This window comes from Halichoerus grypus, chromosome 1 (genome assembly GCF_964656455.1).
Source record: "Halichoerus grypus chromosome 1, mHalGry1.hap1.1, whole genome shotgun sequence".
NCBI classification, from domain to species: Eukaryota; Metazoa; Chordata; class Mammalia; order Carnivora; family Phocidae; genus Halichoerus; species Halichoerus grypus.
This window is the reverse complement of record NC_135712.1, coordinates 76,814,383-76,830,254: the sequence shown is the minus strand read 5'-3', so window position 1 is coordinate 76,830,254 and position 15,872 is coordinate 76,814,383. Positions and strand designations below refer to the sequence as shown.

At 38.0% G+C, this 15,872-nt stretch overlaps 1 protein-coding gene across 5 annotated transcripts in view; it reads left to right on the top strand.

The window, feature by feature from the left end:
- Positions 1 to 15,872, top strand: part of TPRG1 (tumor protein p63 regulated 1) — a 213,613-nt gene that overhangs the window by 186,118 nt on the left and 11,623 nt on the right. For 3 of the 5 annotated variants that reach the window (XM_078068063.1, XM_078068056.1, XM_078068059.1), the window contains exons 5-6: positions 7,453 to 7,606; positions 13,849 to 13,997. In XM_078068063.1, coding sequence (XP_077924189.1) covers positions 7,453 to 7,606; positions 13,849 to 13,997 — 303 coding nt within the window. The remainder of the gene's footprint in view (positions 1 to 7,452; positions 7,607 to 13,848; positions 13,998 to 15,872) is intronic. The other 2 variants (XM_078068066.1, XM_078068070.1) reach the window with 1 other exon arrangement.

The following is a 15,872-nucleotide window of genomic DNA, read 5'->3' as shown; positions in this document are numbered from 1 at the left end:
CTGCTCATTACCAGTTCTGGGGTGTCAGCTGACATGAGTCTGGGCGAAATCCCCTAGCTGCAGCAAATACCTTAACTGCTTGCGTCACTGCTTGACACAAGCTCCTGCTTGACACGAGAGACTCCATTTTGCTCTCTACAGTTATTTTATAAGAAGGATGTCTTGGTCTTTTGGGGCTGCTATAAAAAATACCAGAGACTGAGTGGCTTATAAACAGCAGAAATTCATTCATCATACTTTTGGAGTCTGGGAAGTCCATGATCAAGGTGCTAGCAGATTTAGTCTCTAGTGAGGGTCTGCTTTCTGGTTCATATGTGGCACCTTCTCCGTGTGTCCTCATATAATGGAAGGGGTAAGGAGCTCTCTGGGGACTCCTTTATAAAGGCATTAATTCCATTCATGAGGACTCTGCCTTCATGACCTAACCACCTCCCAAAGTCATTACCTCCTGATTTCATCATCTTGGTCATTAGGATCTCAACATATACATTTTGGTGGGACACAAACATTCAGACCATAGCAAATGGAAATGGAGGCTCAGAGATGCTGTGCCCAGCTCTAAGCCACAAAGAAAGTTAGCATCAGTAATAGGTTTAGACCCAGGTTTTATTGACAGCCAGTTCAGGGCTCTTACTACTATAATATATAACATTCTAAGAATGGAATGATGCAGCATTTGTACTCACAGGCATCTTAACTGGTCTGTGAATTTATTCATTCATTCATCTTTATTAAACATGGATTTATTAAGAGATTACTATGTACCTGGCACACTTTAAGTTTAGCCTAAGTATTAGCTATATGCGTGCATATATGTGCATGCACACACACACACACACACAAACACACACTAACACTGTGAGTCACAGAATCTTAGGTTGGACCTTTGGTTTGGACCTTAGTCTTCTTCACATCAGCTCTGAACATGGCCACCTCTAGGACAAGCACATTTAAGTTTCCCAAGCAAATAAACATTTCTTTTAAGGACTTTCATCCTGGGAGATTCCATGGCCTTTTTCTGTAGCCCTTTTTCTAATTATTCATCCCACTCTCTTTGCGTTCTGCTTTTGGTTTAATCCTAGGTCTTTTATTCTGTAGTTTAAGATCCTTTCTTCTTTTGGAGAAGAAGGATAAAGTCTCAGCAGCCCTCTGAGAATTTCTCAGTCACTAATTTATCCTTTGGCTTTTTGTCTAACTGGTATAATACAAATTACTTTTTTTTATAATAGATATTAATTTATTGGGGCAGAAAAGGAGATTAGAGGTGATCTAGTTCAACTACTAGTTTCATCGATGGTCCCCTAGAACCCAGAGAGAAGAAATGGTTCAAATTACCCAGCAAGTTAGTGGCAGATTTAGTCTTTGAACCCAGGTCCTACCTGTCATCCAAGGTTTTTGCCGGGGCACCACACTGCCCCAGAATTCTCTCTTCAGCGTCACTGCTGGTCTGTTTTACTTTATCACTTACTTCTCCCTCAAGTAAAATAACCCACGGAATTTCTTGGTTACCCATGCCAGTAAATGGTTAATCTCACTGAGCCCAAGGCCCTGGAAACTTCTGGGAGGGAGCCAGGTGAGCAAAGAGAGCAGATAAAGGCACCACCTGCCCATGGGTTAGAACAGCCTGGGGACACAGAGAGAATGTAAACACATTCTGCAAATCTTATTGTCTGACACCGTGCCAGCGTCTTTTGGGTTCTTGTCATGGAAAATATTTCATCTGAGGTCATTCATTGAGCAAAAAGGAGGATTGAATACCCTCCAGGGTGCCAACTCTGTCCCCCCCACCCTTTGTCCAGATTAAATAAGCAAGGGACTAACATTTCATTGTTCTAGAAGGCCTGCCTTTCAACAATACAGGCTGTAAGGTAGGGAAAAAGGAGACATTAAGAAAATATATTGTGTTGTTCTGAACAGCTCTCTCCCCTGGGCAGCCCGCCCTCCTCCCCCGCGGCCTCCCTCTGTTTGCTCACCCATACTTACAAGCACACGCCCTGCGTTTAGAGCAAGAGTTAATGTCTGTGCTTCCTCATAAATCTCAGCTTGGTGCCTGGAGCTATGTTTTTAATTCTGTGGTGGAGCTTTGAGATTTGAGATGAGTAGAAAGGAGGGGCAGCTGATGGAGGTAATATTGGAAGCTGCCATTTCTCCTTCTTGGGACTTACCTCCTCATTCATGTCTTCTCTCAGGTGGTTTAAAGCCTTAGCTCAGCCTCTGTGAAGGCCAGGATGGAAGGAGAGTGGGAAGTCAAGAGAAAGAAGAGCTATGTTGTACTATGCTATGTTGTACTATGCCGAAGGATGCATGGCTTCTCTCTGAAGGTAGCAGAATGTGTGGAATGAGCAAATTAACCCAGACTGGTGACTGGCTGGCATAGTTTTCTGGTTCAGCTAAAAATTACTTCAAGGAGAGGTGTCTTTCCTGTCAAAAATAATGTATTGTCTTATGGAACTTGTTATCAAAGAAAAGTTTTCCCTCCATTCAACTTGGAGCTCCTTTTTTCGTGTTGTTCATTTATTTTTCATGTTTGGTCCTTTGGCATTTGGATGATAGTTTCTTCTGTATAAACCTCATCTCTTCAACATGCCTTTGCTTTTTGTGGTGTAGAAGGCAAATCTATTTGGCTGCTATGATGGTTTAAAGTAGTAATTGCTTAGGTTTCCACCCTGGCAGCAACTGTATTTGAGTAGAATTCTGAGTGTGAGTCACTGAGTAGAACATGTAATTAACAAGACTAAAGGAAGAGCTCTGATCTTTGAAAATACTGGTCCTCAGTTTATACATCTATAAAATGAAAGAATTGGAAACACATCTCTTAAAGGACCTCCAACTCAGTCTAAGATCCTAAAAATCTCCAACTATTATAAACCTCTTCTTCCACCAAGTTCTTATGAATCTTTATGGAGACTTTCCTCTACTTCTTTATCTTTCTGGGAGGTTTTGAAATTTATCGGAAGCAAAGGGTACATTGACCTTCTTGCTTCTACTACTGTGGGAATGGAGGCCAGATCTAGCTGGTTTCCTTGAGGATAGAAAATAGGAAAAAATAAATTGTAACAGGTGAACTTCTGCTTCTATAATGAGATCTGTGGGTTTCTATTTGTACCTGTTTGAGGTATGGGAAAGAGATGATAGTAAAACAGGCCCAGAGATCATCAGACCATGGGCTTCTGGAGTTCAGAGACTGAGTCTTATTCATTTCTCTACCTGCAATAATACACTGTACTGTACAGAGAATATGCTAATTAAATTGTGGAATTGAAGATAGACAACTTAGGACTGTTTCAGGGATTCACCTCTGAGGTGATTTAAAAGATTATTTTTAACCTTTTAGAAAAGTTTTATAGAACTATACTGACTCAGTCTGAAGAAAAAAGAGCTATAGGGGTGTTTTAAGTTGAATGGAAGTCTCTCTGATGGATTTAATTTCAAGGAGGAAATCATATACATCAAAACACTGATAACACAGAAACTAAACAAATAAGTATTCTGAGACTCCAAATGAGGTGGAGGAAGAGGGATCAATAGATGAATAAAAATGTAGAAGATTCCAGAACCTTCTCTGTTCTAGAGATTTGCTTTTCTGGTTTTGCGTATGTAGGGATCACGGAATTTCTCCTTCCCCTTCTTATTCTGTTCCTCTAGTGGTTCTTGACTTGCTGATCTGATTAAGCCTGGTCATATTATTTATCATATTTCCTGTTAACTTCATTTATTTCTACCACAAGAAGTGTAAATGCAGTTAAATAAAATTTAAACAAAAAGTTTCTAACGGTATACACTAAGCATTATAGCGCACACTAGGAACTCAAGATTTGCTAGTTGGGCCTTATAGCATACAAAACACTTTCTCATCCATTATCTTCTTGTTCCTCATGAAGTTGTGGTTACCTAAATATTGGAAAGGTGGTATAGAATGCTCAAAGCCAGGGTATATGCTCAGAGTATGATTTGGAGGAGAGAGCTAGCAAACCTTTCTTTACTTAATAATTTGGTGTTGGCATTCTTTACCTAGGACTGTACCCCCACTTTGATTAACTTGACCATAGCAGCTCAGTGAGAAAGATCCAGTCTTCTTGCCCTGACAAATAACTTTTATTGTAATTTCCCTCTTCACTCCCAGGGCTACCTTATTTTCTTGCAATCTCATAATTGATAATATTAAATATATATACAAATCTACAGTTCCTTTTGAGACTGAGATTTCCTTTCTGACCTTTAGCTAGGATCTCTGGGCAGGCTTTTTGCCTATAGATAGTGATGGTCTCCTTAGGGCAAGTCTTTTAATTCTGTGTTGATTGGAAGTAAGGCTGTGTTGTGTAATAGCAGGACCTTAACTTGGAATGTATTTTGTAATGATAGCCCAGAATGGTGAAAAGACCCCTAAATGAAGTCTTGGGAGACCAGGGCTCCCACCAGCTCAACCCTGTGTGTAATGATGCTTCGGGAAAGCTCTAGTCCTTCTGTATCAGTTTTCTCCTATCCAGAAAGAAGGCACTGGTCTTTACCTTCCAAGAGCCCTTCTATCTCTGACATTCTCTAGTTTATAAACATTAAAATGCTATTCCATCATATGGTGGCTGATTTGTGCTTTCACATGTTTGTGAAGCATCATGGCAGGTGCTAAAGTTCCCTAGGAGTTATGGGACAATGCTTGGTATAGTCTTTGCAGCAGAGGATGTGTTCAGGGGGCTAATTTGATGCCTCTGAACTGAAGCCACAACCCAGAGGCTTATTTTAGATCTTGTATGTCCTTGACTGGATGAATGATAGTAGAATCATGACCATAGCCATCTACACCCTTTACATAGTTACCGAGGTCATGAGGTGTCACATAGAAACATGCCAAAGAGCATATGGCAAAACTGAGATTCAGAAAATGAAACTAGCTTATTCATAGTTACACAGCATTAAGTGTCAGAACCAAGACTCTAACACAAGAATACCTGACATCCTGTTCTTAACATTTTTCACTTTACTCTGTTACCTGATATGGTATCTTTCATGGTGAGCACAAGTAACTAATAAAGCATTCTTGGTTATAAAGGCATCTATATTCTCCATAATTGTCCTTATGACATTTGACAGAAGATGATTTTCATAGACCTCTGGTACTGAAGTCTTTGCTGAGAAGCACTGCCTTAGTTTTACCTTTGGAGAAACTTCTTAGTTGTAGATTTATCTTCTCAGATATCTCCAGTGGAGCTCAGGAGAGAAGGTTGGCTGAACTTGTATATTTATTTATTTATTTATTTTCCTTTTTTATTTAATTTCAATTAGCCAACATATAGTACATTATTAATTTCAGATGTAGTGTTCAATAATTCATCAGTTTCCTATAACACCCAGTGTTCATCACATCATGTGCCCTCCTTAATGCCCATCACATTACCCCACCCTTCACCCACCTCCCCTCCAGCAACCCTCAATTTGTTTCCTATAGTTAAGTGTCTCATGGTTTTTCTTCCTCTCTGATGATTTTCCAGTTTTCCTTCCCTGCTCCTATGATCCTCTGTGCTGTTTCTTATATTCCACGTATGAGTGAAACCATATGATAATTGTCTTTCTGTGATTGACTTATTTCGTTCAGCATAATACCCTCCAGTTCCATCCAGGTCGATGTAAATGGTAAGTATTCATCCTTTCTGATGGCTGAGTATGAACTTGTATATTTAGAATTATTCTTCATCTCTGAGAAATGTCATTGCCATGCTCAGATTGATTGGTTATTTAGAAATAGGGTCCCTCTTGAATTTCATGCTTAAACTTCATTTGAGGTTTCCCTAAGGTAAAAGAATATAAAGTGTACTTATTAGAGAAGCTATCTTGGCAGATTTTCATTGCCTTTGTATAAAAGCAAAATTGCACCCAGCACATAAATTGACATATGAAGCAGTAAATAATTCCATTGTGCAAGTTGTTTTAATAGACTAAAGCCAGAATGCTCCATTAACCAGCATGCATACAATATTCACTGAGCTTAGAGTTTATTACCAGGCCAGGAGAAAAAAAAAAAAGAAAGAAAGAGAAGAAACAGAATGAAGGAATGTATGGGGGGTATGATAAATGCCAGCATAGCAGCTGGGAAGGTAAGAGGTTAGAAAGGGAACTTTAGAAGTATGTACAATATGTTTCTTTTCCTCTCTTCTTCTTCTTTTTTTTTTTTTTCTTTGTGGGTGAAGGATTAAGTAAAAAAAAGTTTCGGTGTCAGTTTTCAGGCATAATGATCAAAAATCTGAGAACTGGGCAGTAGAATGTGCCAGGGTCTTTTCTAACTTTAAGAAGAATCTCAGAGATCAGCCAGTGGGGGAGAGGGGTGGCATATGCATATGTGTGAGATTGTGTTTATACACATCTCTACTTGGACAAACACTCAGAAGCCACAATAGCATTCCCAAAGGAATTCCTCCTTAATACAGGAAGTGACAGCTTTGTGAAGGCACCACAATTAAGCTCTGGGTTTTTGTTCTAGATCCCAGGATTTAATTTCTAGAAGAAATGAGAGCTCTGTGATGTTCCATGGGGATGTTTAGAATTACAGGCAACTTAGTTTTAAAGCTTGTTGAATGCAAAGCACCTGAGCTTGGCTTAACCTCCAGGGATCTCTTTGCATTCAGAGATGTCTAAAACCACAAACCATAAATTCTGATGGGCACATGTAAAAGAAGAGACCGCAGGAATTACAATTTTGTTATTCAACGTAGCCACACTCTCCTGCCACAACTTCCCTCCCATCACTCCCAAGTTTCCTCTTGTTTGGCACTTGGGTTTACCAGATGGCCAGGCCTGGGCTATTCCAGAGAGTGTTTGAAAAGGCAGGCACAATTCCTTTATGAGTTTTGATATGTTTGTTTCTACAACTTTACTGGATGGAATGTGTGCAGAGAATAGAGAACCATGAGATATAAAAGCTCAAGTCACACGCATTTTGAATTGGTCATCATCCCTCTTAAGGATCATACATACGCTACTGTTATTGATGTCCCATGTCTCTTCTCAGTCATTTCCTGCTAGTGTTTACTCTTTTGTGGAAACTGGAGCTGCTGTCATTTCCCTCCTCCTTGAAACTACCCACCACCTCAACACTTCCAGTTCCTGTCCCACCACCCTGACTCTTCCTCTCCCTTTTTCTTTTAACCATTACCATCGGAATATTGGCATGAGGTTAATATCCCTATTTCCAGCCCTGGCCTTCTGTCCTCAGCAACAGAGTCACATTTCCAACTAGGCATTTCCACATAGGATTCTCAACAACACCCAGAACTCATCATGTTTGGAACCAAATTTATCCTTTTATTCTTACCTCTTAAATTTCTGGAACAATCAGTTAGCAGGCAAGCCACTTAGCATCATTATAAAGACTAACTGAGACACTGCTTTACTTTCCCATCCTTTTCTTTTTGTTTTAATTGAATGACAATGGCTAATCTAAAGGAAACTCCTTTCTTGTAGGAGACAAGGAGAAGGCCTTAGGATCTACTGGGGGAGTCTGGAAGAGCAGTCCCTCTTTTCCCGCTGGAACCCGTGGTCCACTGAGGTGCCTTATGCGACCTTCACTGAGCATCCCATGAAATACACCAGTGAGAAATTCCTCGAAATTTGTAAGGTAGGCAGTTTGTGCATCACTCTTAGATTACCTTTGACGGTGAAGCTGTGTGCTTCTAAGACATGTACTATTAAAAAAAAAAAAAAGGTAAGATACAACCTGATTTTATACAAACTTTAAAAGGTTTGAACTATTTTTTAGTAAACAGTGGGGCTGTTTTCTTTATTAAAAATATATATAATGTTTATATTAACCATATTATGATGTTTCCTCCTTGCTAATTTCTTATAAAAAATTATAGTGTAATATTATTTAAAAATTGCAATACTTGTGTCTGTCTGATTGTGTTTATTGCCAAAATGATACATATAATTTTCTGTATGTAATTAAATTCTAATTATTTTATTCAGAGAAGGAGTGTGGGATAGTGTAAATATAAAGTCAGATATGGCTCTTTGGTCATGTTTGTCACTTTTCTTTCTGGACCTTGGTAGTCTCATCTCTAAAATGGACATAATGATGATCACTGCCCTTCCTCTTAACTTCATTGGAACACTGTAAGGTTAAATGGGATAATGTGTATATAAATGCTCCATAAATGGTAAAGCAATTAAGAGTATTAAGTAAGAGTATTTTTATGTCTTTCAATCTCATCTCCCCAAATAGATTTTAAGTTTATCAGTGGCAGGGTGAGTCCTTCTACTCTTCTTTCATCCCCTCTAGGGAAATTTAGGCAGTGCTAGCACACTAAGTAGGCAGGAAGTAAAACAGTTGGAGCTGTAAATGCAGAAAAAGATCAAACTTTTATATTTTCAACAAAATCCGTATACGCATAGGAGTGTGCTTATAGGCCTAGAAATTCTTGCCTTCTCTAGCCTTTCTATGTTTACTTTTATATGCTGTCATTCACTTCCAAATATCACAACTCTCTGTTTGCTATAAATTCAAAAGATTGCAACATACATCTAAAGTCTGTGGATGGATGGCATGCATTGCATTGCCTGCATTGTTTTCAACACACCTATTCATGCAAGTATGTATATGTATAAAAAACATTTTTAGTTGATAAGTCCCCTATTTTGAAAAGGATTTGGGAGAAACATGTGATTAAAGGATAGACAGAGTCTTCATTCCCCCAAATATATAGGTGGAGTTGGCTTAAATTCCTTCTGCTCTCAGAAAGGTCAATGGTCTTTTCAAGATTTATGCAAACATCCTCAGGGACTTATGGTCTCAAGGTGTACCTCTGGCTTATTGCAGGCACTGAGTTAGTTCATTGTATGGATCATGTGATAGTCCAATTTCACGATGCTGCAGCCCAAGCTTCAACATCAGCCCCTAGCCTGACTCTACCATTCAAAATCAAGAAAACAGCACAAAATGAAAACCAATGAGAACAACAAAAACACTTACACAAAGGCATTGATGTGAGAGTAGTCTTGCTGAGGGTTTCAGGGAAATGGAGTGGGAATTTACATCATAATAATGAGTCCAAACTTCACAGGGAATATCAGCTCTCCCTGTTTTTAAAATCCTTATTAATAGTAATACTCTGATACATTGCTTCATAATCCTCTCTCCTCTCCTCTGGATCCTGTCTTGCTCCTCCCCAAATGCTTGCCCTTCCTCTTCCCCTTCTTCTCCTTCCTCTTCTTTTTTTCCCTTCTTCTTCTCCTCCTTCTTCTTTTCTCCTTATTAATAGTTCAGAGTATTTTACCTGTTTCTTTTTTTTTAAACACCTTCTAATCCAACCCAGAATGCTTAATAATGTATTTTTCCAAAGCCATTTCCCACCTTTAAAGGAAGTCTAGTTCTGGCCATTAAAATAATATGTATTTTTGCATTAATAGTCCTTGTATTTTATTGTAAGTTAAAATAAATACCAACTGCCTTGGTTATTACATCCATTACTTCCTGAGCCAAGTCTCTTATTCCTCATACCTGACTCCTTGAGTGTCCTTTGCTGGAAGACATTCAGGGTAAGGGATTAAAGAATAAGTTCTATTCACTGCAGAGAAATGGCACTGCATTACTCTAATTCTTGATGGTACTTTGTTTTATTCTGATACATATAAATACAATCAAATAATTTTAAAAAGAAGATAAGAAATAAAATGTCAAAAGGGGGATAGGATAATTATTTCCCAAATACCATGAATGTGGTTAGTAGAATGGAGTATTAATTTTACACAAGCCTTCCTATTAGTCAAGGCTAAAAGGAAAACTCAATGTTTATATAGCTCTTGTTGGATGGGAGTAAGAATAGCAGGTGTGTGTGTGTGCACTCGAGCACACATGTGTGGATGTGAGTATAATGAATGGTTGTTCAATTGGTTGGTTTTCAGTCAATCAAACTATTTTGTGGATCTGTCAAGTGTATTTACTTTATGGTTTTTCTCCTTAAACTACTCTTCCAAAGCTTTTTTTTTTTTTTTTTAATTTCCTGGCAACAGTCTGGCGTTTTTCTTTTGCCAAACTATTTCTTATTCAAGGCCACCCCAAGTCCTGATTCTCTATGAAGACAAGTGATCTCCATCTGTGATGTCAGATGATGAGTACTCTGATCCAGTTCTTTGAGTCTTAATTTCTCTTTTGTTGTTGTTTTTTATGTCACAATATTATTTGTGTTTAGGATATTTTCCAAGATTGGCTTTGATTAATACTCAGTTATATTAATATAAATGAGTAAATAAGAAGAAAGATAATTCTGTGGACATATAATTCCTTTTATGTGAGTATTTTGGCATAACATAAGATTTTAAAAGGATGATATAACTAGTTTTTCCATTCCCCTTATAAATGAAATGGGAAAAAGTAGAAAAATATGGGGAAAATGCATAACTAAACTAAATACCTGAAGCAATTTAATTCAATTTAGCAAATCTGTTATGGCAGAGGAAAAAGAATCCTGTAGAGCTGGGTTACACATAGTAAAAATTTTCAAATTATGTACAATCTAATGGAATAACTTATTTAAAAAATACATTAAAAAATCTGAATTTATTCTTACTCAGAGTCTTTTCTTGTATAGCACCTGGGATCTCTTTATTCAATAAATATTTTCTGACACCTACAAAGTACAGGTATTATTGTTCAGGATACAAACATAAATGAGACAAGATTCATGTCCTTGTGGAAGGCATTGCTTAACAGAGGAGGTAGATAAAAATGCAAAGATTTTTAAATGAGTACTAAATTGATTAAATCAGAAGTTTAGATCAAATGAAGAGGAGTGGAGGCACATGAAGGTACAAGGAATGTTCTTAGACATGGGGTAATTCATTTTAGCTGGAGTTTATGGAGCTTAATCTTATATATTCCCATCATGATTATAATGGTTCAAATGATAGGTATAAGGGCTTAGGTTAAGGGCAGTAGGAATGGAGAGAAAATAAAGAAATTTTGAGATATTCAAGACACAGAATTAATGAAAGTACGTAACTTACAGGATATAGTAGTAGGTGGAGGAGAGAAAGAGGTTGAAGATGTGGTTTCTGGATTGGGTAGATGGTGATTCCATTAATTTCAGTGGGGAAAACTGAAAGGAGAGTAGGTTTGGAAGTGCAGTGTAGGACATGTTGAGTTTGACACCTCCATGGAACATGTGGATCAGTTAGTTGTCAGGCAGTTAGAAATTTAGGTCTGAAGCTCAAGAGAGAAAGCTGAACTGGTGATAAAGTTTCAGATCATACAACTTTGGGTCAAAGCTGAGTCTTGGGCTTGGTTGGTCAGGCAAGTACCATAGGAAAGAGCATTAATGGAAACATTAATTGCACTTAAATACAAATTCATATTATTTCTAAGTCTCTTAACACTGATCTAAAAAAACTTACTGTTGGGGTGCCTGGGTGCCTCAGTCATTACGCGTCTGCCTTTGGCTCAGGTCATGATCCCAGGGTCCAGGGATTGAGCCCCTGCATTGGGCTCCCTGCTCGGTGGGAAGCCTCCTTCTCCCTCTCCCACTCCCCCCTGCTTGTGTTCCCTCTCTCACTGTGTCTCTCTCTGTCAAATAAATAAATAAAATCTTTTAAAATAAATAAATAAAAATAAAAACATTACTATAAAATTTATATAACACAGCATCAAAATACATCATGTTTTCTTGTATTCATCTTATTAACTCTATGGCATTCTACATCTGGCAAATATGATGGTCAAATGGCCTCTTTCCAGACATGCTTGCTTATCTCTGAGCCTCACCAACCTGTTCCAATCTGTGTATGCATATACTTTGCATTACTCATATAAAACAGTTGTGAAAATAGGAAATAATCATTTTTTGGCATTGACTTTCTTGTTACAAGACATAAAAATAATCTCATGTTATATTATGTAATCAGACTATATTTATTGATTATAGTTTGTATGTTTTCATGTAATTCAACTAACAAAAACCCTGTGAGGTCAAGATAGCTATCTCTTTTTTAAAATGAAGATACTTAGAGTGATTAAGTGAATTGACTAAGGTATTACAATAAAATGCTCTATTTCCACACCTAAACAATTTGCTAATAAGCTGGGAAATGGGTATAAACCTGAGCAAACTCTGTGCATGCATGTGTGTGCGTGTGTGTGTGATGTGATGGAATGTGATATATTATACTTATGACATGACTCAATTATCCTCGATTGTTTCATCCACTTTATATTTGTAATTTGTAGTCTCATTTCCCCTGTTTTAACTGTTACCTTGCTGGGTTCTTAGGATGTGTGGACAGTCTTGCTAGGAGGAACTAATGACCCAGCCCAGAGCTGGTGAATAATAGTGAATGGGTCATGAATGCTCTATAACCAAATCAAAGAGATCCTTTTTATTCTTTTCTGGCATATTTACCTTTCTTTTCAAGGGAATTATGAAAATGAACCAATGTTTTAGCAATCAAATGTAACTTTACATCCTTAGCTCCTTAGTTTCCCTTCACATATTTGACAAATACTCATTGAATACCCACCTGACATTGAATACTACATGCTGAGCAGTGTGCTAGTAAGCTGGGATACCAAGAAGAATAAAACAGATTTTGCCCTCCAGATACGTAGAGAGTAGAGGGAGAAAGCAAAAAAAAAAAAAAGTAATTAACAAATTATAATTTAATATGCTAAGACTGTAGCATATAGAGGGATTTACAAGGTTCTATGGGAGTCCAGAAGAGAGAACAAGTAAGTCCAAAGGTTAACAGGTATGATAACATTTGAAGTGAAACTCAAAGTATGAGTGATTTAAGCATCAAAGGATGGGGGGAAAAACATTTTAAATAAAAGAAAGTTGGTTGGAACCTGCAAATTACCAAGAACCATATGAAATGTTCTTAAATAAAGAGTAGCTAATTTTAGCTAGAATTTTAAGCATGTGTGTGTTGACAGGGGAGTGTTGGGGGAATGGAATAGGAAGAGGATGCAAATTAGGATGTATAGGAACCTCTCTTAGAGGAAAGAAGCTTCTGTCTCAGCCTCCTTTTTCTCTCTACACATCTGAATATACCCACAATCAAGGTGTCTCCATAAAGATAATTCCAGGTTAAATGTGCCAGAGTGGTAGAAACATTCTATCCAGCTGTGTGACTTTTCAAGTGGTTTCCAGTATTGGGTATTGGATGGACTTACTCTTTATCCCAGCATGCTTCACTTCCTACAGAGGGAAACTTATAGCCTGAAGGTTTGGAAAACCTGCTCTGCTGAGGAATGTGGGCCTGCAGGCATGAAACCTGGTCTCTTTCCCCAGTGTAAACAGGAAGCAAGTTACCATTGTAATAAGGAAAACTGAGACTCTAGGCAGTGAACTGCTGGCAGACAGCACCTGAAGCAACCCAGGAGCCCAGTCACTCAGCTGGTAAATAATTGCTGTAAAGTCAAGAAGAACGTTGAGCACTCTGCACCGACCTCCAACACACCCACCCACCTACACACACTGCTATACTTTACCCCGACCAGCACACGGCTCCTATGTAATCCGAGTTGTTAAAACTTGACCCTCTGTTTTTGGGACTGAAATAAAAGAAGGAGCCAAGGGTGGGTGTATAAAAGCTTTTAGAGAAAAGTATGTGGCGGGTGGCATTCATATCAGATGACACCGCGTTCCTGTCACACAGATTGAGTTCATTCAGGTGCTTGAAATGCTCAAGAGCCAGCTTGGGGACTTGGCCTTTTGTCTGCCTTTCCTTCAATGTACTGCTTGTCCCGTTGTCTTCGTGGTCCCTCCTCCTTTTAGAGGGCTCATCGAAATGACTAGAAATAAATGCTTCTGACTCTAATGAAATGCCAAGTTCATTGAGTATGAAATAGTGTCAACTTTTTCTTTCCAGCACTTATATGCTGAGGCCACAGAGGATTCTCTGAATGAAGCTTATGATGAGGACTGGAGGCACATCCAGTCATCTAATCTGAAGACATTTATTGATCTAGGAAAAAGTATCCTGACAGTCCAGAGGGTGTTGGCAATGGGAATGTTGAGGTGAATTGCATTTTGGTCTTCAGGAAGTCATAGTTTGATGATGTTATTGTCAGTGATTTACTGACAGTATTTGTTGGTTATTGGTAATAGGCTTCCTTAATGGCCTTTGCAATATGACTCCAAATTCCAGCCTCATCTCATTCCACTTCCCCAGCTTTTCCTGAAATACATGAATATGTGTATCTGTACATGGAGAGCTTATACACAAATACTTCAATTATTAAAGTTGGTTTAATCTTTACAGCCACCCTCTGCATTTGATGTTATTGTTATTATTTTTTTTTATGGAAAAGGAAATATAAAATTCAGAGAGGTTGAATAACTTGCCCACAGTCACACAGCTAATGAGTGCCATATTTGCAACCTAAGACTGGATCTGTTTAATCTCAATATTCATGTTACATCATGCATACTTCCTTTAGTTCAGTGCTTTCCAACAGGGGATGATTTTACCTCCTGGGGGACATTTGGCAATGTTTCAAGACATTTTGGTTCTCACACCTGGTGTGGGGATGCTATTGGTATCTGGTGGGTAGAGGCTATTGAGCCTGCTTAACATCCTGAAATATAGAGGACATTGTCCCCCACAGCAAGGATTTATTTGGCACAAAATAACAATAGTCCCAAGGTAAAGAAACCTTGGTTTACTTATTTAGACAAACAGCCGCACTTGTGACTCTAATTCTTAGAAACCGGATGAAATATTTAAGTGGAGATATAAATGAAATGTGGCAGAATAAAATATTAATTTTTACCTTGAGTAGATGGAAAGACATTGTGGGAGAGATAGGATTTGCATTTGGTTTTGAAAAATGAATAGGAGCATAGACATTATAGATCTTTGTGGATTGAATAGACTGTCAGAGCTAGAGGTTGCTAGGCAAGCTTAGTATAGTATTTTTCAAAAATTTTTTTAGAAACAAAAGACTTTTAAAAATAAAATCTTACTTGAAACGCAAATATATAAAACTGTTAAAAATAGAGCAGCTCTAATTGATGTGATTGCAGGGACTGGCGTATGTTACCTGCTTGCCTTCCACATCTTTTCCCCAAACCCTCAGGAATATCTGTTGTCCCAACATTGTTAATAACTACACTTCCTTTCTTTTCAAAAGAATCTTGGTTTGGATGATAAATTATATTGTCATCCAACCTATGAGGAAATCTGGTGTTCTAAGGAACATGGTTTGAAAATTACTGGGTATAATCTTTTTTTCTATCCCTTCTGAAAAATAAGGAACATAAATCCTTTTCTAAATATTAGAATTTTACTGCTCATAATAGCAGTATGTTATAGAAGAGAGTACTTTAACACTTAAGTCAGGAGACTTGGGTCCAAGACTTTGCTCAGTTGCTTACTAGTTATTTATCATTGGATAAATCTCTGAAACACTTGGACCCTCAGTTTACCTATTAGATCCCCAAACAGGATTTCTAATCCCTGCCCTATATCCTATCTTGTTTAAGCTATTAACTTCACTTTATGAATATTGTTCTTGACCTCAGGATCTATAATTCTTATTTTGGAATTGCTGACTATAGACATGGACCTATCATCTGTTTATTTCTTCATGCTCCAGACTCATGTATCCAGCTGACCATTAGAAATTACTAGAGGCTTACTGTTTAGACACCTCAAACCACACATCTAGAACAGAATCCTTGATCCCTGTACTTCACCACATGCAAGCCCTTCTCTTGATGAGGTTTTCCCAACCTAGTAATGAAATCACTTTCTATCCAGTTTTTCAGACGAAAAATCTAGGTGTCATCTTTGATTCCTCTGTTCTCTTCATCCCCTATATTTATTTATACTGGCAATTTTTATGACTCTGCCTCCAAGTAGTATCCCTGTCAACCAGTTCTCATGTTCTC